This window comes from Otolemur garnettii, unplaced genomic scaffold (genome assembly GCF_000181295.1).
Source record: "Otolemur garnettii isolate 467f Iridium unplaced genomic scaffold, OtoGar3 scaffold00008, whole genome shotgun sequence".
NCBI classification, from domain to species: domain Eukaryota; kingdom Metazoa; phylum Chordata; class Mammalia; order Primates; family Galagidae; genus Otolemur; species Otolemur garnettii.
In genome coordinates this window covers 21,669,572-21,693,623 of record NW_003852403.1, presented here as the reverse complement: position 1 = coordinate 21,693,623, position 24,052 = coordinate 21,669,572, and the positions used below count along the sequence as shown (strand labels likewise).

At 35.7% G+C, this 24,052-nt stretch overlaps 1 protein-coding gene across 6 annotated transcripts in view; it reads right to left on the bottom strand.

The window, feature by feature from the left end:
• JMJD1C (jumonji domain containing 1C) overlaps positions 1-24,052 on the bottom strand; it is a 360,771-nt gene that overhangs the window by 107,907 nt on the left and 228,812 nt on the right. For 2 of the 6 annotated variants that reach the window (XM_023509587.1, XM_003783626.3), the window contains exon 3: positions 7,028-7,141. Coding sequence is in view for 2 of the 6 variants with exons in the window: in XM_003783626.3 (XP_003783674.1) it covers positions 7,028-7,141 (114 nt within the window). In the remaining 4 variants the exon portion in view is untranslated. Of the gene's footprint in view, positions 1-7,027; positions 7,142-10,331; positions 10,456-10,993; positions 11,595-24,052 lie in introns of those variants that run through there. The other 4 variants (XM_023509588.1, XM_003783625.3, XM_023509589.1 and 1 more) reach the window with 4 other exon arrangements.

Here is a 24,052-nt window from a genome sequence, read left to right as displayed (position 1 = left end):
CACCACAATATGATTCACCAGGCATCTTGTCTACTAATATTATTTCTTAAAATTTTAATAGCTTGGGCGGTGCCTGTGGCTCAGTGAGTAGGGCAACAGCCCCATATACCGAAGGTGATGGGTTCAAACCCTGCCCTGGCCAAACTGCAACAAAAAATAGCCAGGCACCTGTAGTCCCAGCTACTCGGGAGGCCGAAGCAAGAGAACTACCTAAGCCGAAGAGCTGGAGGTTGCTGCAAGCCATGATGCCATAGCACTCTACCAAGGGTGACAAAGTGAGATACTATCGCTAAAAAAAAAAAAAAAAAAAAAAAATTAACAGCTTAAGAAGTCACCTTGTAATCTTACCTACATATACTTCTTAAAGAAGAGAAGAATAAACTTTACTACAAAACATGTTCTTATTATATACTGAAAATGCATTATACTAACATCTGAAAGAGTTTATGTAGTACCATCTGCTGAAAGGTAAGGGTTCTAGAGAAGATAATAAAGACATTATTAAAAGAGGGGGCACAGCGGCTCACACCTGTAATCCCAGGATTCTGGGAGGCCAAGGTAGGTGGGTGGAGCTCAGGAGTGTGAGACCAGCCTGAGGAAAAGCAACACATCATTCCTATTAAAAAAAAAAAAAAATAGCCAGGCATTGTGGAGTGCATCTGTAGTCGCAGCTATTCAAGAGGCTGAAATGAGAAGATCCTTTGAGCCCAGGAGTTTTTAACCCAGGGTGCCAGAGTTAAGACTCTGTCTAAAAAAAAAAAAAAAAAGGAGGCAGACAGTGGCAGAGAAATGTCCAATGAGTGTGTGTGAATGGTAGGAAGGAAAAGAAATTTCAAATATCCACCAAAAAATAAATTTAGACCATGTCTAGATACTTGTTAATTTCTGCTGAGCAGTTTCTGTATAATAAGCTCTTTAATATGTATATCATTCCATTTAATCTTCCTAACAACCCTGAGGTAGATAAGGAAATCATTTATTTAGGAAGAACAGCTTTGATTTCCCAATGTCACATAGCTAGCAAAATATGGTTTTAAACCACGTTTGCTTGAACTAATGTCAACATTCAAGTTCTTAACCATTTTGCTAGACTAAATCTCTAGGATAAAAGGCTCTAGTAAAGACCAAATCAATTAGAAGCTTAAGATATTTACAAAAACAACCAACATGGCATTGTTATTTAGGTGATTAGTTATTCTCCTGCTAACTGTGGTTAGCAATGCTTTTCCTCTTTTATCTGACCCCATGTATGTCATCTAGCATGAATTCTACTATAAAAACAAACTCTCCTCTCTAGCTAGGCTGATATTCTGTCACCTAAATACACCTCCTCATCACCCATTATGCTGCCCCTCGTGGCCAATGTCTGGATTACGCTAAATCATTCATTTCATCTTCCTTCAAGTGAATCCCATTCAAGTTTTACCTCCTTCATGAGACTTCTTTAACCATTTCAATCTCTACTGACTTCTCTTATGTTTATATCTCTGATGTCTTTATTGCAGGTTCTTTAAATCAAATCTACTTTAATGAAAGTGTTTTTCTATAAATTATTATCATAGATTATAAACTCTTTGGGGAAAAAAAAGACCATTACTTATGCTTTTATCAATGTTTTTTATTTTGGGGACAGTCTCTCTTGATCACATTTGGTAGAGTGCCCTGGTGTCACAGCTCACAGAAACCTCAAACTCTTCAGCTAAAGTGATCTTTTAGCTTCAGCTTCCTGAATAGCTGAGATTACAGGCCTGCAGGACCACGCCCAACTAATTTTTCTAGTTTAAGTAGAGATGGGGTCTAGAACTCCTGAGCTCAAGTGATCCACCCTCCTCGGCCTCCCAAAGTGCTAGGATTACAGGTTTTTATCAAGTTTAAAAACCACTAAGCAGCAGGCCACTGTTGCTCCAGCCTGTAATCCTAACACTTTGGAAGGCTGAGCGAGCCTGAGCAAGAGCAAGATCCCATCTCTACTAAAAATGGAAAAACTAGCTGGCCATGGGGTGTCTGCATCTGTAGTCCCAGTACTCAGGAGGCTAAGGCAAGAGAAATCGCTTAAGCCGAGGAGTTCGAGGTTGCTGTGAACTATGAAGCCACTGCACTCCAACCAAGATAACAAAGTAAGACTCTGTCTCAAAAAAAAATAACAATAAAATAAAAACCATTAAGCGATCAGCAGGGAGTTATGAAGTTAGTAAAAATTAATGGTAGAAGACTAAAATGCAATGGCTCCTACCTGTAATCTACCACTGTGGAAGGCCAGGACATTTATCCTAGGCAACTACATGAATTGCTTGAGGTCAGGAGTTTGAGACCTGTCTAAGCAAAACAGGAACCATCTCTGGGGTCCCAGAAAAAATCCCAGAAAATTAGCTAGGGGTGATGGTTCACTTCTGTAGTTCCAGCTTCTTGAGAGTTTTACGTTGCTGTGAGCTGGGCTCAAGCCATAGCACTGTCTCCAAAAAAAAAAAAAAAAAATGTAGCCAGGCACAGTGGCAGGCTGAGGCAGGAAGATGGCTTGAACCCATTCTGAGGTTGCAGTGAGCTATAATGACTCCACTGCACTGTAGTTCAGGAGACAAAGTGAGACCCTATCTCCAAAAATAACGTATATAAAATAATAAAAATGATTTAAAGTGAGATCTGCCTATACTAGAAACTGGAGTGAAGGCAAACAAAAGTGTGCAAAAGCCAAGTCCTTTCCCCATGCTCCAAAGCAACAGTAACATGAAATTCTCTTTGAAGGAAATAATACTATCCAATTACTCTAAGAAATAGATCTGCTTATAAGCAAAATCTCTACCAAGAAGATTTTCAAACTTTGAGTGGACCGCAATATCAACTGTTTAATTCCATGAAGTATATAACATTTGTTAAGTAGCATCCAAATAACCAGTTAGTTGTTCCCCTGGCTGATGGAGGGCTAATTTCCACCTTACTTGCATTAGCTCATTCTGGTTGTGAAGCAATTCTAAACACCACACACAGAACCATGACACAAATTCAGCAGAAAAAAAAATACATGTCTCTATTACATTCTACTCCCTAAAATACAGCTAACTTATCCTAGGCAACTATGCGAGCTATTGTTAGTAAGCGATACTTTGAGCAACAATTACTTTAGTGATATTTGGCAATTATAGTCAATACATTTATATCATAAAAGGAAAGAATTATCCATTAAAATGAACTCAAACTGGAAAAACAACTATCACTGAAGGCCTATGGAAATTATAGATAAACAGATTTGGCACAGTTCAGACATATTCATTTACTAGATACTACAAGATTCTTTTCTGTTTAATTCTTTAAAGCAATTGTTATTCCAGGTACTAAGACAATATTCAGGTTTTTTCCACCCATTCCTCCTCATTCCTGTAAACAGAAATTTATAGTACAACAGTACTATTTCTAGTTATTTAGTAAAGTACTATAGTTCAATGTCTATATTCCACAGTTAATAAAGAGTACAGTATTAAGAGTCTTATCCTTAAACATTTATCAGCTCATTAGGATACAGAACTCCAAATGGAATAAAATCATTCCTTCAGGTCTAGCATTTGCATACTACTGTATTCTAACAAAAACATCTCATTACTACAATGAACTTTTAATACAATAAACATGGGGTTTGATTTTGGACAAGCACATTCTACATCAAATGTTCAGTAATGTTGCCGAGTGCCCTTTGTTTTATTATACTGAAAAGCAAAGGATTGGGATCCCTAGAAAATACTAGACAAATAGACCAAACCAAGCCAGATTAACTGATATGAGTCATGTACAACTTTTAGGTAAAAAATAATTGCTTCTGTATCCTCTATGAGGCAACCAACCTGAAAACTGCAGGTGTGTGCACAGCCAGGAGCCAAAATCCAGGACAAGATGATTTCGAAATCATGCTCAAAGTTCAATGTTCTATTTCATTATCAAACTTTTTAAAGTAAATTTGATCAAAACTGTAATCGTATTTAATGGAAATTTTTTTAACTTCTGTAACCATATTTCAGAGAAAAAAACAATAGCACAGATATTATATAATAAAAAAAAACTATAGAAAGCATCTTTAAACAAGCAATAATCTGTTTTTTCTCCATGTTCTCAACTAGCTGAAAGACACAGTATTATCTGCTGAGTTCCCTCCTACTTCCTCTCTCTTTTCCCTTCCCCCTCTACTTCAAAGAAAGTTAACTACAGCCAGGCATGACCTAAAAGGAGGAAGTAGAAACTCATTTGTGTACACAGGGAAGGGAAAAAACACTTAACAATACCATGGTATCTTGCTTCAGTGACCTATCCATTATATTTTCTGTAAAATGCTGATTTGATTTCTCTCCTCAGTCAATCCAAAATACTGAAAACTATAATCTATAATGGTTATACCTGGAAATATCCAACTGTATGTCACCTAAAAAGCCAGTAAGATCAACTAACTTGACACTTACCATCTAATATCTAATACATTGAAATGATACAGAGAGGAAAGGATGATATTCAAACCAATGACCTTGTAATGAAAGGACTTGTATTAATCCTGAGTCATCTGTTTCCTAGCCATTACCTTACAATATATCTATATGTTATCATACTGATTTAATAAAAAACAGGGCTATGCAACTATAAAGAAAACATACACAGAATAAAAAGCTGAGAACTCAGAAAGGTGGTATATGAGAATTCCACTGCAAAACATTTACTTGGATTCACAGCAAAGCATTATTTGTGGAAATTTTAAAAATAAAACTTATGTATACTCATCACCCTAAAAATATATACAAAAAGCCATTTCTGAAGAAATCCTCCCCCACTTAAGAAGTTTATGAAAGATAACTAGCATACAGATTCAACAGAAATTGCCTCATGAAATTTAAAGTGAGAAAAAATAGGGAGACCAATTAAAAATTTTGTATAAGTGTCCCCAAACTCCTTATGAATTACATAATTACCCTAAAGGTTGAGAGAGGTCAAGACACTATTTACAAAATCTATGCCAGTAACAGCTGCCATGTTTAAGATGCCAAGGAATTTAATGTACTGCTTTGACAACTGTTAGAAAAAAGCAATCCAAGATTAAGCTACTCTAATTACACAATTCTAAAATTTTTTCTCTTCCTAGAATGTGTCTGTATTTCACAAATTCATTTAAATAAATAAACTTTAAAATAGAATGAGCCATCTTAGGTCTCTGTAGTAAATTTACATTCAAAATGTTAAAATAAGTGTCTATCATATATGAGAAAATATTTTTATATTTTTAATCTGATTTATAAAACCCAAATAAAAATTAAAATGGACATAGAAATGTTAGCTCTGTTGTAAACCATCACTTACTCCTAATACTCTTAAGAAATTCTAAAATTGGGTGATGCCTGTGGCTCAGTGAGCAGGGCGCAGGCCCCATATACTTAGGATGGCGGGTTCGAAGGCAGCCCTGGCCAAACTGCAACAAAAAAATAGCTGGGCAATGTGGCGGGCACCTATAGTCCCAACTACTGGGGAGGCTGAGACAAAAGAAGCACCTAAGCCCAAGAGTTGAAGATTGCTATGAGCTATGATGCCATAGCACTCTACCAAGGGTGACAAAGTGATACCCTGTCTCTTAAAAAATTCTAAAATTAAGGTATGTTAGATCCTAAATCAAGTGCTCTTGGGTTAAATCTTTCTGATTTCTTAGACCTGAAAATTCACATTTTGGTAGGAAACACAAATGATTAAAATGTCAAGTCTGTAACTTCACCTCTGGAAGATACTGTATCCTTTTAGATAAGTAGACTTGCTTGTATCTTGCAGAGTAGTTTAAAAATTTTACTAACAAAGACAATCATATATTTCACCAAACCATGTAAGACTTTAGCTCTTATGCCTTTATTTTTGATAAAAAGAAAAAATAAAAAAAAAACTTCAAAAAATTTTAGAAGTGCCCCCACCCCCATGTTAGCACACATTCTTTCAGTCTTTATAATTTTAAAAAACATGCTGTAGTTTTAGGCCACCTGTCAAGCAATTATGTTTAAAAGTAATTTCTATATAACAATTTCACTTCTCTAAATCAATTCTAAGATGAAACTTTCAGTGTGCTAATAATGTAACCACAGAATTAAAAAATTAAGAATTGGAAGTTCTATTGACTGCACTTAGATTCACCTATTCTAACTCCCTCTACATGACCGTTAAGAATTGAAACAAATGATACTAAGCTAAATGGCATTCACAATTAAAAACAAAATGAAACCCAGGGGAAAAGATCCAACACCTCCACTATTAAACTGGAATTACCTATGAGTTTTTAAGCTATTCATGTTATAAACAAAGAACAAAACCTAAGAGTACAAAAAAATAAGACCTTTTAAAGAAATAAGAGAAAAACATGAAAAGATAAAAACATCTTGATTTGACTTCAAAACAGAAAAACACATTTATACTAAAGGAACTTTCATCTAATTTTGGTATGCCTAATAGAACTAATTCCCTAAGTATAACTTCATGAGCAACAAATCACTGCTCATTAACACAGGCCCTTGTTCTTTCCATGGAAACAATGGCTCTACATTTTATTTTTTGGAAAACAGTCTGACATGAAACAGGAGTACTGACTTATCACTCCATTGTAAAAAAAAAAAGTTGAACTAGTTCACTTATCCTCAATGCAATTACTGCATTATTTTAAACATCTGAATAAAAGGAAACTATGTATAGATTATATTCAATCTGAAGTCCAAATATACAAAAAAAAAAACTTCTAAGAGTTTTTACTTATACTTTAAAAAATTAACTGATCAGTAGAAATTTTAAAAATCATTTACCTTAATACTTTTTAAAAATTATGTTCTTTTTAGCTTAATACTTTTGATATGTTTTCTCATATAATTTAGATCTAAATCTACTGGAAAATGTTTTTCCAATTACATATATTCCTATTTAATTTAGTTGCAGTTGTTAGCTGCAACTTCATATTGAAAGAATCAATATCTGAATATCAATGACGTTTAATGTGCACAGTTAACCTGTAAAAGTAATCTAAATAATTTACCTGGTACAGCTGAAAGGCACTATCTTCAGTTAAAAAATCCAGTTGTTTATCTACAAGGAATTCTACTGCAATGATTGAACTGGATATACTTTTTTCCACCAGGGGTTTGAAAGTCTGTCAAGAGAAAAAACGAAATAAATTTCAATGGTTACTTTCTGGTTTGTATCCTCAAAATGTGAGGGGGCACACATGGATATAATATATTACTGTCATTATCACAATACAGTCATTGGTCATAGATAGCAATATTAGTTTTCATATTATAATCTAATGCTTTTAATCCACACAATAGGCTATTTTGTATTTATTAATAAGGAATGATGCAGACCTGTATGGGATATAAAAAAGTCTGAGTATATTAAGCCCCAGTTTATTTTTAAAAAGACATAATCAAATACGCATGTACATAAATTTCTGGTCAGAAGAGCAAATTTACCTTCCTTTTTTTAAACTACAAATATGATTCTTTATAATAGAAAGTAATTATTATTTCAGCGTACAATTTTTGCCTACCTCACTTAAGCAGGATTTTAAATGTTCAGGAAGCATCTGGTCTTTTAACTCCGCCCCTTGTACTCTCTACCCCCACCCCCACACCAAACACAAATAAAAATCCAGCTGCTTCAGTGAGAGCTGCAGAGACGGAGTAGCAGACACTGGTAAGAAGTACTATGCAAAACCTACCTCACCATCAAGTTTCTCCCTATCTCTACAACTTTTTGTTTTAAGTGAACCCTAGGTCATTTAAGTCTGTCAAAGAAAACTCACTTTTTATGTAAAGAATTTGACTCATATTATGGGGCGGGGGTAGAAGTGAAGAAAGTAGGGAAAAGGATTAAAGGGAATAGGGATACCACAGATATGCTTTTTATGACTATCACATTCACTTACAAGGTAGATGAAGCTTGAATAAAGGATCTTATATCCACAGTACTGCTGTAAAAACTTTAAAATTAAAACAAAAATCCACTATCTTAAAAATTTAGTGGCTTTATAATAAAAGAAGTTTGGAAAATGGAATTAACAATCAACTATGCTTCTAAATTACCTATATAACATGAAGAAATCTTTCTTGCTACAAGGCAACTTTTGTGACCATTTGGACACAAAACAAAGCTTTTGGCATGGACAGTAAAAATCCCCATGAGTTCAAAGCCATTATGTTCCCCTCTCCTCCTATACAACTTAAATAAAAAACATCTTGTTAATCACACCTAATAAACATACTCTGCAGAAATACATAAAGATCTTCAGTTTGTAGTGGCTCTTAAGTAGTTAATTTCTATATTTAAGAAACAAATTTTCAAGTTTGACTCAATTCTGTAAGAGTGTTTTGAAAAGCCAAAAATATATGAAAATAAATTATTTTAAGCATTCATTTCTGCACTATCCATGAACTTATAAACATCATAACTGAAATAACATGAAAAAAACTCTATCCCCACTTATTTTCAATATTAAGATGAAAAAATCTAATCATAGCAATATCCTCCCTCCCATGTCCTAGGTTAACCTTTTAAATACCACGTATTTATCAAAAGTATTTTTGAGTAAAAAATTACTGGCATATATTCAAAACAGAAAAAAAAAACCCACATTTATCTCCCTTTACTGTTGACATCTAACACTTTCCATTTGCCAAGGTAAAATTCCTAAAACATCATTTCATAAAATCCTATTATTTTACTCAACAAGTGACTAAAAGTTTGTAAGAACTCCAAAAACATTTTCTTTAGACTTAAAAAATGTCCACTATGTGATCAATTAACATGAAATACATGACATTAAAAAAAGATAATAATTCAGCTGATCTCTACGATAAAAAGTGCTGTTTTTTTTATATTGTATCTATTGCTTTAGTTTTTGGTAAACTAGAAAACACTGGCACCTTCTCAAGAGAACTTTTAATCCTTGAACATTATTAAATGCTCTATTTCTTTTCAAACAGTACCAAGTCAGGAATCCCTGAAGGTTAACGAAAAGATCCACACAAGGTATTATCTAAAGTGGCTAAATATACAATTTAATTAAGCAGGATTTGAAAAAGAAGTAAACTTCTCTAGTCTTCAGTGTGTTTTTCTTACACAAATAATACAGGTGGTTTGCATTTCCTATGAAACCAAATCATTTTATAATATGAAAAACATTCTTCTGAAGATAACCTCTTAGAGCTCTCCTCTTCAAGGTAGGTCAGAGTTCTAAGGGTAAATTTCAACAAGCCAGCTGATAGTTTGAATTACTCTGAGTTAATTAGGAAAAGAGATTTCTAGGTTAAAAAATTTTTTTTCACACATTTTAAGATATCTAATTAAAAGCCAAGTAAAATTTGACTACCGGAAATATAAAAAGATTAGCTTACATTGATTAAATTTAAATTTTGTAAAGAACACAGATCTATTTCTGATAGATGAATAGTTATAATCCCCTACAAATGAAGGCTCAAAGTATATCATGATTCTTAAATAGCAAATAAAAAATGCTGGTAATACTTTTATAGTACTTGTTAAAGAAATGTTTCGATGTGTATTAAATCGAGCAACTGTGAACATGTGACTTCCTACTTTAAGAAAAAAATTAAAGGAAAATAAGACATGAAATGACATTAAAATACGCCCTGATTTTTTAAAGTAGTAACAAACAATATAAACATTGTTAATTTTTGTAACCATGTCTAACATATTTCTAAAAGACATTATTACTTTAAAAATAAAAATATTTAAATAAAATCAAATGGATCCTATAGTTCTTATGATAAATCTGTAAGTAAATATTTCACAGGTCTAGGTGCACGGGAATGTATAGATACTAGAACTCATGCATAACTAAGTAATTCAAGACTCTAAAGACATATCATTCTAAGAGGAACTTCCACAGCCTAAGGGGAAGCAATGAGCCTACCATCTGAAGAAAGTCTCAGTAGAATAAGGCCCAGATCACAAAAGACTTATTCAAATGCTGAAAAAGCCTTTGAAAATCCAAATGAAAAATAAAACTGAATATTTAGTTGAAACAAAACATTTTGTCAATTTTATTAAGGAATCTTTTTTAAAGGTCATCTGTCACTGTTAACCAGACTTTAAAAATAGTCTACAGTTAAGAGGCTGCATTTCTAGAAGGGCCTACCATGCTATAGGAAGAATGCTTAGAACAACTGTATCCTGTTTGGGGCTCCATGCTGCACCACATTCCATTCACATGAGGAAGAAGCTAACAGATGAGCCCTCCCAAAAAACATTTTTAAAATAAATTAGCTACAGCTCTCAAACACAACTCAGCTGCTCAAACAAACCATGTTAAAGCTTACCATTTAACATTTAACAGGAAATTCATGGAGGTTATTCCTGCAGTTTGAGTTTCTAACACTCTCCGGTTAACAGTTAACAATTCCTTTTCCAAGTTAAAAAAAAAAAAAATCAGCCTCATTAACTAGAAAAAAATACTAATATAAATTTCACCCAAGGTGAATACTGAAGCAAAAAAAACAAACAATCAAAACAACATTTTAGAAGTCAAGGTTTCCGTCTACCAAAAAAAAAAAAAAATTAGACTGGAGTGACTGGAAAGAACAAAGTCCAAATTCCCACCCAAGCAGGTCTATTGAAAAACACGATACTGTTAGAAAACAAGTTGGGGGTGGGGAAGGGAATACACCAAAAAATAAACCTCACAAAACAAATATCCCCACTTCCCTTGAAACATTATAATCTAAAAATCCTAATTTGAAACACTTCTGCCATAATACTTTCAACAATAAAACTAGTTTTCAAATTAATCGTTTTTACAATGTTATTAAATTATTACAAACACAACAAATCCACTTCTCAACAGACAAAATAGTTAAAAATTCTTAAAACTAAGAACACTGAGGATAGAGCTATAAAAGGCAGTGACCTTAATTCGAAAGGCTGAGAAGCAAAACCAAATGTAAATTAAGACAAAAGAAAAAGGAAGCAGAAAAATACAAACCGTACTTTGTTCTTGAGAATTTTTAAGTATTCTTAAATCTCAGAAATCCACAACAGGGCTTTAAAGGTCAGTAAGTACAGCTGAAAATTCCATTTTGTTCTTGAGTGATTTTTTTTTTAATCTAGCGTAAATACTTCTTTAAAAGGTCTTCAAAAATCAGGCAAATGGCTCTCAAACCAAGCATTTCTTAGCTCACTTGCAGCGGCGTCATTGTATAGGAAGAAAAGCCAAGACCACAGAACGAAGCAGAAGCTGTAACCTAACAAGTCTCCGACGAGCAAATGACGATTTTCTGTCTGCTCTGGCTCAGCCCTGGCAGTGATGAGGATTACAACTCGCTCTTTGTCATCAGCACGGTGGTGTTAACGACTAAGAAATCCTGCAGCTGAAGCACTACTGCATCCTCCGATCTGGGTCAGGATAATTTCTCCCGAGGTCGCTTACATAACCAGTAAGATACTCCAAATAAAGAGAACAGCCATCCATCAGCTAGAGAAAGCCTTTCCCACTGTACTCTGTCTGCGTGGAAACACACTGCAGTAGTTTCCAACAGTGCAGACACCCAAATGAGAACGAGTACTTGGCGTAGGGCACACTAAGAGAAGGGAAGAGGCGGTGCTCTGTAAACTGTAACTAATCCCCCGTCACAGGTGCTGATGGAGTCACTTCCAGCACGAGTCACATTACTGGTGATTACTCATTTGGCTGCGGCCATAGAGACTGGCTCATAATTTTAACAACAGACAAAGACAGACTAGTGGCTAGACTGAGAGCTCAAGTTTACTGTCTCCTTCATAAAGCAAATGCAAATACAAAGTTTTTGCTTTCCAGATTTACCAAGGTGAGAAAGTGCAGAAAAGAAATGATATGTAAATATGTCCCAAGTTGGTAAAAATAAAACACAATTTTAAACCATCAAAAAATACTTTCAGTGCATTCTCAACCAAGGATTTATTTTTTAGTTTAATCATTTTGTCTTAAAAAGAAAAAGAAAACTCAGAAAAAATCAATTTAAAATATTTTTGATGTAACAGTCCAAGTGAAATCAAACAATATAACAAACAACCTCAGAGACACTTTACTTAAAAGAACAACAAACTGGTAATAATTAACGGGGCATATTTAAAAATATTCCTGAAACATTTTCATTCTTTGTAAGAAATAATCAAGACAATTATCAGATAGACTTACATTTGAAAGCATAGCATATGTTATTCTTTTGATCTAATATAATTTCTTAATTTCTATCTAAATTTTAGAGTTCTGTGGGCCAATGTGATAATGACTAACCATATGTGGCTACGGAATACTTGAAATGTGGTTAATCTGAATCGATGTAAGTGCTTTATATATAAATTACTGACTATAAGAAAAGATTTTCCAATATCTAAGAAAAAAATTGATTATTTATGAAATTAAAGTTCGGATATATTGGGTCAAATAAAATACAGTAAAATTAATCTACCTACTTAAAAATTTTTCCTATAAATACTGAAAAACTGAAAATCACAAACATGACTCACTTAGTTTTACTGGACAATGATGCTCCAATAGTAATTTTACATTATATAGTAGAGGCTTTTGTGAGGATACAAGGCTAACTTTAGCTACTCAACAAATCAAAAAACACAGAAGGAAACTTATAAATTTGTGGTTATATGCTAAACATCAGGTCTTATCTACAAATGTGACAGTATAGATAAATTTAAACCTTAAGGGTTATTCAGTGAAATTTGCCAGTTTCACTGACCTTAAGAAGAAAAGCTGGCCATGTACTCATTCAACCAGACTTCTGAATTAAAATTAACTGAAATGTTTTTAGTTTTATTATAGAGATAACATAAAAAACAGAAAAAAATATAGTACCCTGTATTAAAACTTTGAAAATATACCTGTAAATACAAGAAAATATTTCACTTTTTTTGATCCACTTACATATTATAAAATAACATTCCCAGGTTGATGAGATCTTTTTTTTTTTTTTTTAAGAGACAGTCTTTGTTGCCCTGGGTAGAGTGCCATAGTGTCAGCTACAGCAACCTTAATCTCTTGGGCTCAAGCAATCCTCTTGCCTCAGCCTTTTGAGTGCCTGGGACTATAGGTGCCCAGCTAATTTTTCCATTTTGAGTAAAGACAGGTCTTGCTATTGCTCAGGCTGGTCTTAAACTCCTGAGCTCAAGCAATCTATCTGCCTCAGCTTCCCAGACTAGGCCACTGCACCCAGCTGATGAGACTTTTTAAATTTCAAAGTATTATGGGGGTACATGTGCTTTTGGTTACATGTATTGATTTTGTAATGCCTATTTTTTAATGATGTATATAGATAGTCTTTATTATAAATTTGTTTCCATGTAGATACCTTAATTTCAGTAAATCTAAAAATTCAGTGCTGCTGGGCATGGTGGCTCATGCCTGTAATCCTAGCACTGTGGGAGGCCAAGGTGATCAGATCAACTGAGCTCAGGAGTTCAAGACCAGCCTGAGCAAGAGTGAGACCCTGTCTCTAAAAATAGCTGGGCATTGTGGCAGGCACCTGAAGTTCTAGCTACTCGGGAGGCTGAGGCAAGAGGATCCCTTAAGCCCAAGATTTGAGGTTGCTATAAGCTATGATGCCACAGCACTCTACCAAGGGTGACAAAATGAGACTCTGTCTCAAAAAAAAAACTAAATAAAAAATAATAAAAGTTCAATGTAATCAAGTTCATGTTAAGCCCTGGCCAAAAACTGCAAAAAAAAAGTGGGTAAATATGGCAGCCTTAATCTGAGCTCCAAACAATCAAAAAACATCAAGTGGTTGGTAACTTATATTGCTTAATATTATATACTATCAAACTTTAAGTACTTTTATACATTTCTCTAACTTATTATACATTAGAGAATGAGCTTAATATTTCACAGGATTCATTTTATAATCTTACATAAACTCATATTTGAAACTATATTGTATATTACAAATTTAAAAACAGCTGTTCTTGCTCAAGTACAATCTGCTATAGAATAAATAGCACATAGCACTATACTTAGCTAATGAGACAACTGCCTCAAAAGCCATACATTCCTAGTAAAATGCACTATTTTTAAAATTTTAATTAACATTAGTACTGAAAAACCAAAATCATGTTTTTAACAATATTTCCCACTACGTCATGGCTGATTTAAAACAAGATACTTTAATACAAGGAAATACTACAGTCAATTCTTGAAGTAAAGAAAAGATGCACAAAATTACAACTAGTTAATAATAGTGGTTACTTTCAAACATTTAGAGTAGTTTTTGTTGTCCTCCGTAGAGTGCTGTGAAGTCACAGCTCACAGCAACCTCCAGCTCTTGGGCTTAGGTGATTCTCTTGCCTCCGCCTCCCCAGTAGCTGGGACTACAGGCGCCTGCCACAATGCCCAGCTAATTTTTTTTACAGTTCGGCAGAGGCTGGTTGGAATCCGCCACCCTCGGTATATGGGGTCAGTGCCTTAACTCACTGAGCCACAGGCACTGCCCCAATTAGAGTCATTTTGACTAATATTTTTTAAATGTATTAATGTGGGCTCGGCGCCTGTGGCTCAAGAGGCTAAGGCGCCAGCCACATACACCTGAGGTGGTGGGTTTGTCCGGCCTGGGCCCACCAAAAAGGGATGGCTGCAACCAAAAAAAGCCGGGAGTCGTGGTGGGCGCCTGTAGTCCCAGCTACTTGGGAGGCTGAACCAAGAGACTCGCTTGAGCCCAGGAGCTGGAGGTTGCTGTGAGCTGTGATATCACAGCCCTCTACCCAGGGTGACGGCTTGAGGCTCTGCCTCAAAAAAAAAAAAAGGTATTAATGTGACTTTGGTCTGGTACTCTAGTAAATTTCTAATACAAACAAAAACAGCAAATAGCAACACTGAGAACCCACTTGGTAGCAAGCATAAATTGCTAGGTTTTTTCATCAAGAGGCCTTAACTCTGTCCTGTTCTTAGAATCCATTTGGAAGATAGATCCCATCTTTCCCAGAATAAAAAGCACCACTTTGAAAAAATCAAAATTTTAGTCTTTTAAACTGGTTGTTCATATGGCTTACACTTTCTTTATTGGATTAAGGGGGAAAGGTGAAGAACCACTACTACATGTTTTTGTTGAGAGGTGGAGAGGGTAAAGGGCCTTTTTTGGCTGTTAAACCAGTCGAGGGGAAGAGGAAACTACTCCAGTTACTGCCCAGAAATACACATCTCTAACTTCCTTCCTTTTTAGCTGGTTTCTAGGTTACAAGCTGAATAAATCAACAGAGGTCAGAAAGTAAACAGAGGCTAAAAGGAAGGCAACACTGTCTGCCTATCTGAAGAAAATCTCTTCCTTACAATAATGTGAGAACCTTTTATGTCCAATAAAATGTTAAAGGGCATTTTGGTTTCATTTATTTTGGGGCCATGAAAAGAATAACTCTTTCATCTTAATATATATGGAAGCTTAAACTAGTAGATTGTTCCAATTATACAAACATACCAAAAAAACAAAAAACAAAACCAAAAATCTCTTGAATGTTTAATGATTTAGCATTTTTTTTATATTTAATGAATTTTTTTATATTTAATCAATTTTTTTTTCTTGGAGATAGAGTCTCACTTTGTCGCCTTTGATAGAGTGCTGTTGCATCACAGCTCACAGCAACCTCAGACTCCTGAGCTTAAGCAATTCTCTTGCCTCAGCCTCCCCTGGGACTACAGGCGCGCGCACGTGCACACACACACACACCCAGAACACCTGGCTATTTTTTTGTTGCAGTTTGGCTGGGGCCGGGTTCAAACCTGCCACCCTCAGTATATGGGGCCAGTGCCCTACCCACTGAGCCACAGGCGCCACCCTAATCAATTTTTAGAGGTATGGGTAAGTAAGAAAAAAAATGAATAGGGGCACCTGTAGCTCAATGGTTAGGGCGCAGACACATGCTCCAGGGCTGGTGGGTTCGAACCCAGCCTGGGCCTGTTAAACAAAAATAAAACAAACAAAAAATAGCTGGGCATTGTGGTGGGTGCCTGTAGTCCCAGCTACTAGGGAGGCTGAAGCAAGAGAATCCTTTGAGCTCATGAGTTGGAGGTTGCTGTGAGCTATGACACTACAGCACTCTACTGAGGGTGACAAAGTAAGACTCTGTTTGTCTCCAAAAAAAAAAAAAAAAAAAACAGTAGCTAGAGGAATTCATCTCTGACATGGCCTTATGTGAAAGCTAACTAAATTCATGTAAATATATTTCAATATGCATATTGTTTTACAAATCTATGAAAATATATAATCAAAGATATAACTCCTGCTATCATGGTAATGTCCAAATAATTAAGTTTTCCACATTAACGACTCTATGCAGATCTTCCACACAATGCAAAGATTATACAGCACAGCTCTATAATTTCAATTTCAGTACTCTAGGAATTCTACAAGGATTTCTAGAAAATATGGACCTCGCCTTACCAGCCTTTTAAACTCTTCCACCTTCTGCAAGCATACTGTACATTCATTCAAATAATATATATGGAATGCTTTTTTGTGCAAGGCACCTTGCTTAACTCAGGGCATACAACTGTGAGGAAAAGGCAACCAAATTCTTACCCTAGCACATTTTATAGTCTTCGGAAGAAAACAGACAGCCAGGTACAGTGGCTCACGCCTGTAATCTTAGCACTCTAAGAGGCCAAGGTGGGTAGATTGCTTCAGCTCAGGAGTTCAAGACCAGCCTGTGCAATAGCCAGACCCCATCTCTACTAAATAGGTGAGGGGGGGGAAAAAAAAAAAACTAGCCAGGCATCACAGCATCACAACTGTAGTCCCAGCTACTGGGAACTCTTAAGGTAAGAGGATCTTTTGAGACCAAGAGTATGAAGTTACAGTAAGCTAGAATGATGCCACAGCACTCTACTCAGTGTGGCAGAGTGAAATCCTGTCTCGAAAACTAAATAAATACAAAAATAGAAATTTACAGAGTAATCATATAAATAAATACAAAATTATAACCCTCTTAGGAATTCAATAGCTAGAGAATTAATATCCCTTTCCCTCTGTTTTTTATTACATCCCTGATAACTGCCTGAGTCATTAAGAGAAAGGGAGGGCCAAGAGAATATATCCATTTTTTAACTTTGCATATATCATGTCGGATTTTAACAACATATTATTGCACTAAGAAAAACCACTGTTGGCCAGGCCTGGTAGCTCATGCCTGTGATTCTACCACTCTGGGAAGCTGAGGCAGGAGAATTGCTTGAGCCCAGGAAATTAAGAATATAGTGAACCAGGCTAATGTCACTGTACTCTAGCCAGGGTGAAAGAAGAGACTCTGTCTTAAAAAAAAATTAACCATTATCCTCTGTATTTTCAATAGCATGATGCCTAAATTCAATGTCCTTTTATCTTTTCTTTCTATATTTTCTGAAAACTGGTAAGGTACATCCTGTAACCCCAGAGTGGTCCTATAATAAGTTTGTCATCTCTATGACTTCTTTTTCAGAATTATCCTGCTTAATCTTCCTTCCTCCTAACATTAAGGTTCTCCTTCTCTATAACTCTGCACCTTGTGCTATTTAAAATAATCAACTTTTTTCCACAAATAATCCAAAACTATATACCATACCTGAATTTTCACCTTCTTTAAATCTGTAGTTTACACTGTTACATAGTCAAATTTCTATCTGTCACTACATAAAACTAAACATGACTAGAATTAAATGCTTAAATTTCTTTGCCAAGTTACTCATGCTTCCTTTCATAACCACTAGAAGCAATAATATCACTATTTAAGGAGTAAGTACCTTCTCTGGAACCTTGGGAGTTGAAGGTTACTATAAAGCATAATTGTGCTCCTCTACTCCAGCCTGGGCAACAGAGGGAGACCTTGTCTCCTTTGTGCATTCATATATACACACCATAAATGAAGTAGGTATCTCAAAATTCACTAGCACCATAGTCATACTGGGTGATTTGTTTCCCCTGTTCATATAAATAATATTCTGATACTTGATATTTTTCCTTAAACTTTTACCGATCATAAAGATATAATTTTTCCATAAGTTATTCCATAAATACAACTTTGATAAAAATACCAGTAAGATGTTGAAACTAAACAAATCAATTTTGAAGCTCATATACAAAATAAGCAAAATAATCTGGGAGATTCTCAAAAGAGAAAACAAAAGAAAACAGAAAACAAATAATAGAAAAATAGCTCTAACAGATATTATAACATATTTCAATGCTCCAATCAATCTAACAGTGTGATATTGGGCAGTGAAGATACAGTCATCAATGGATTGTTCAGAAATCTCAAAACTGACCCAGATAAATTATAGGAATGCTGAATATAAAATGCAATTAGATTTTCAGATCAAAGAGGTTTTTAAAAAGTGGAAAAACTGAACATAAAACACCAGGCTGTTAAAAATGGAAATGAAACTTTAGAGATGAATAATCTCCTCTCATTTTAACAGATGAAGAAATGGACTCCCATCCTAGTGTGCTCCTGTGTTGAAAAAAAAAAAAGAAAGAAATAGGCTCAGAGGATTTAAATGACTTTTCTTGTCAAAAATCTTGTTTACAGAAGTGCTGCGACCAGAACCTGAATTTCTTAATTCATAGCTAAATGATTTTTATATTATAATTATGATGGTATGAAAGAACTATTATTTCCATGCTTGTTGGCATGGAATTTTGCTGTCTGCTGAATAAAACTTAAACTTTGAACTTTAAATGAAGGAAAATGAAACCCATCTAGAAGAAACTGCAAAGTCATTAAAGTGCAGAGGAAAATATGGCACAATAAATGTATATATTTTTATCTTGCTTTACTGACACTTATGTCACCTTTTGGAAAAGAGGAATAAGCAGGATTAGGAGAAGAAAACAGGAGTTTTAAAATTACATTCAAAAAAAGAAGTTGGGACAGATGATAAAATACTAATCGTTGGAAGAAAAGCTCATGTAGTTTTATTAGTGTTACCTTTTTCTCCATAAATAGTAGGGTTTTATTAGTTTGTTTTGAGGCAGGGTCTCCCTCTACCCAGACAGAGGCTACAGTGCTTTGGCACAATCACAGCTCACTGCAACATGGAACTCCTGGAACTCCTCCTATCTTAGTCTCCCAAGTAGCTAGGAATACAGACACATGCCACCACACCCAGCTAACTTTTAAAAAAATATTGCAAAGAAAGGGGTGCTCTCTCTATTGCCTAGGGTGGTCTTAAAGTCTTGGCCTTAAGCAATCTTCCTGCCTATGCCTCCCAAAATGCTAGGATTAAGTTGTATTCTACCATGCTCAGAGAGTTACAGTTATTTCTGAAAAGGAAAAATAAAAAGTAAAAATTAGAGATTAAAAAATAAGCTCTACACTAAGGGATACATAAAAGATTCTTCGTCCAGAAATACAGTTTTCTGGCTGAACCCAGTGGCTCATGCCTGTAATCCTAGCACTCTGGGAGGTCAAGACAGGTGGACTGCTAAAGCTTAGAAGTTGAAGACTGGCCTGTGCAAGAGTGAGACCCGCATCTCTACTAAAAATAGAAAGATTACCTGGGCAATGTGGTGGACACCTATAGTCAGTTACTTGGCAGGCTGAGGCAAGAGGATGGCTTGAGCCCAGGAATTTGAGGTTGCTGTGTGTTATGACACAACAGTACTCTAAGCATGGGGCAACAGAATGACTCTTGCCTCAAAAAAAAAAAAAAAAGTTTATTAAGAAAGAAATATAGGGCGGTGCCTGTGGCTCAAAGGAGTAAAGCATGGGCCCCATAGGCTGGAAGTGGCAGGTTCAAACCCAGCCCCAGACAAAAACTGCAAAAAAAGAAAAAGAAATAGTTTTCTTTAAAAATAATATATTTGGAGATAATTTGGAAAACAAAAGAAATACATGAAGAAGATCCCACAGTCTTATCCTGCACCTAGCCAGCTAACTATTTAAATGCACTTTTAGCCTTTTTCCTCTCACAAGCATAGTTCTTACTAAGGCCCAAGTTATATATAAACCGTAAGTTACTCAATTATTTAATACCTTTTTGTGTTCTTATATTGCCATCATTTTAAGTAACTATTTAAAAAATACTTAGTAAATGAGTATGAGTTTTATTATCTATTCTCTTAGTTTGAATGCTTAAGCTACTTCAATTTTCTAATATTACAAATAATGTAAACATCTTTATGCTTTTAGTAAATAATTATGGATCAAAGCAAATTTAGATAGGTTGAAATAAATTACATGTTATACTACTAAACTGGTAGGCATAAACTCAGAGCCATTTTGGCGATCTTTGAAAAAAAACCCAGAAATCGTCAGATATTAAAGATAGGTACTTACAGGTATCTATAAACAACCAAAGGGCCAATTTTGAAACTATAAGCTACTAAACTTTGAACTCCAACAAAATTCCAAAATGGCATAGAGGAATGAACAAAGATCTTTATAGATTCCTTGGCTTAACTATATATTAACACTGGCATAAGTAAGATTAAAAGGGGAAACCATATTTAATGATATACATAAACATAGGTATCTCACAAAGTATGAGACTCAAAGAAGAGTCAGATTGAAATTTACACAATACCTAGAGCAGTAATTTTCAACTGGTCTGCCGTGAAAGGATTTTGGATGTGATGTGAAAAATTTTTAAAGATCATTACATTATTTTCAAAAGAAGTTCAAAGGACAGTTAAGTACTTTTTCTTTTGGATCAACTTAATTTAACTGTGCCATGGAAGTTTAACTATAAGTTCAAGTGTGCTATGAAATAAAGAAAGGTTGAAAAACACTGATGTAGAGCTCCAGAAAGAAATAAGTGATTGCCACCTTGAGGAGTGGTAGCTATCTATACAAGTAACAGGAAGGTAAGGAGAGGAAATATATGATGGATAAAAATAGTCTTCTACATAGATAGAAAGTTTCTCAGGTAATAAAAATTATCTGAAGCAGCCATATTCCTGATATACATAGACAATTTTACAAACACAGAATTCCCTTTCATTTGGAAATGGATAACTCTTCAGAGGTACTCCTATGTGTGCAAGTTTTTCACAATAACCAGCTGAAAACATGTTAAAAAACTGTATTTTGGAGATGGCATATTCTGGCCTCCAGAAGTCATATTTTGGGATGGGGTATACTAAGTGCCAACAATCGATAACTAGTAAAATGAAAATAAAAAAATACATATTGATCAGTGAAAATAATATATATTCATTGACAGTGATTTCTTCTCATAAAAACAAATTATCAGATTTGAAAAGATTTGAAACTCAGCTATGGGGACCTTGGACTTAAAAGGTCCTTTTGACAACCTACAATAGGTAAGTCAATCAAATATGTAATTAGAACTAGCTAAGAAGTATTGATTAATAGTAATAGTACTATTACTAATTGATGACATGCTATTCTTCATCTTTGGTCTTACACACTCCTTATCAACTGTAAGCTAGCTCTACTTTCAAACTTAATAAATGACAGAATAAAAAAACTAAAGTGGCTCGGTGCCTGTAGCACAGTAGTTACGGTGCCAGCCACATACAAGGAGGCTGGTGGGTTTGAATTCACCCAGGCCATCTAAACAACAATGACAATTGTGGGGGTGGCGCCTGTGGCTCAAAGGAGTAGGGCGCCAGCCCCATATGCCAGAGGTGGTGAGTTCAAACCCAGCCCTGGTCAAAAAAAAAAAAAAAACCCAACAATGACAACTGCAACAAAAGATAGCCCGGTATTGTGGCAGGCGCCTATAGTCCCAGCTACTTGGGAGGCTGAGGCAAGAGAACTGCTTAAGCCCAAGAGTTAGAGGTTGCTGTGAGCCGTGATACCATAGTATTCTACAGAGGGCAACATAGGGAGACTCTGTCTCACACACACACACAAAAGAAATAATAAAAAAAACAAATGACAGAATGTGCTGGGCTTGGTGGTTCATACCTATAATCCTAGCACTCCGGGAATCAGGAGATCAACTGAGCTCAGAAGTTCCAGACCAGCTTGGGCAAGAGACAGACCCCATCTCTACTAAAAAACAGAATTAGCAGGGCATGGTGGCTTGAACTGTTCCAGCTTCTCAGAAAGCCAGAGGCAGGAAGATGGCTTGAGTTTAGAAATTTGAGGTTGCAGAGAGCTATGATCACACCACTGCATTACAGCCTGGGTAACAAGGTGAGACCCTGTCTCAAAAAAATAAACAAAAAAGATAGAATAACTAAAAAATTTATTTTATAAAAAACATAATCAAGACCTAGCTAGATTTTAGGCTGGGTGTTGTGGCTCACGTCTGTAATCCTAGCACTTTGGGAGGTCAAGGTAGGTGGATTGCTTAAGCTCACAAGTTCGAGACCAACCTGAGCCAGAGCAAGACCTCCTCTCCAAAAATAGCTGGGAGTTGTGGCTAGCGCCTGTAGTCCAAGCTACTTGGAAGGCTGAGGCAAGAGGATCACTTGAGCCCCAGAGTTCGAGGCTATTGTGAGCTGTGATGCCAGCACTCTACCAAGGGCAACACAGTGAAGACTCGTCTCAAAAAAAAAAAAAGAAAAGAAAAAGAAATATTGTAAGGCAACAATAAATGCAAAGCCTGTGTTAAAATTGTAATAATCATAACATCACACAAAAATACTGAATTTAAAATAAACTGCCTTCAGTCTTGTCAAGCATACTATGTTCAAAGACATATGCCATTCATATGTGCATACGTGCATATGCTGATTTTCTAGCATTTTTAGACTAAAAGGAATATTAAAATATATTTTCCAATTTTTACTAATCATTTCATTATTTATACTCTTGGAAAACTGAATAAGACATCGATTTCTTTACCAGTTTTGTTCATTTCCATCTGGCAAACATCTGTTTCTTGTGTAAAAGAAGTCAAAAAGGTTCCACAGTTATTTCGCCATCAACTCCTTGATGATACAGGCAACAAACTGGAAGCTTAATTTTTGAATAAACAAATGGGATTCACAATTTCCATTAATTTTTATGATATGACACAGTAGCTATTTTTAAGTATTTAAGAGTTAATGCATTTAACTGGGTGCAGGGCTGGGTGCAGTGGCTTAAGCTTGTAATCTTAGCACTCTGAGAGGCCGGGGTAGGTGGATTGCCTGAGCTCACCGGTTTGAGACCAGCCTGAGCCAGAGCGAGACCCTATCTCTAAAAATAGCTAGGTATTATGGCAGGTGACTACAGTCCCAGAGAGGCACGAGAATTGCTTAAGCTCAAGAGTTTAAGGGTGCTGCGAGTTATGATTTCAGAGAACTCGACTGAGGGTGACAAAGTGAGACTGTCTCAAAAAAAAAAGAAAAGAAAAGAAAAATTAGCCAGGCCTTGTAGTATACACCTGTAGTCCCAGCTACTCGGGAGGTTGAGCTAAGAGGACTGCTCAAGCCCAAGAGTTTGAGTTTCCTGTGAGCTATGAGGATTCCACAGCACTCTATCTAGGGTGGCAGAGTAAGACTCTGTCTCAAAATAAAGAAAGAAAGAAAAAGAAAGAAAGAACATATACTTATAAGCCTTACTCCTTACACCAAGGATGGGGCCTATGAATCCTTAGGCTTTGGATTAGTTTACTGGGTTCAGTCAGCTTTGGGAAATATTGCTTCAGGGGACCATGAATCCCAGTTTAGAACATCTGGCCTAAACCCAGCACACTGGCTTGAATCTGTAATTCCAGCTACTCAGGAGGCTGAGGGAGGAGGATAGCTTGAGTGCTGGATTTCAAAGTTGCAGTAAGCTATAACCTGCACTATTGTAGTCCTGCCTAGATGACAGTGCATGATCCTCTCTCTAAAAATAAAAATAACACTCAGGCTCCGTGTCTGTGGCTCAAGTGACTAAGGTGCCAGCCACATACACCTGAGCTGGTGGGTTCGAATCCAGCCTGGGCCCGCCAAACAACAATGATGGCTGCAACCTAAAAATAGCTGGGCGTTGTGGCAGGCGCCTGTAGACCCAGCTACTTGAGAGGCAGGGGCAGGAGAAGCGCTTGAGCCCAGGAGTTGGAGGTTGCTGTAAGCTATAATGCCACAGCACTCTACCCAGGGCAATAGCTTGAGGCTCCGTCTCAAAAAAAAAAAAAAAAGAAAGAAAG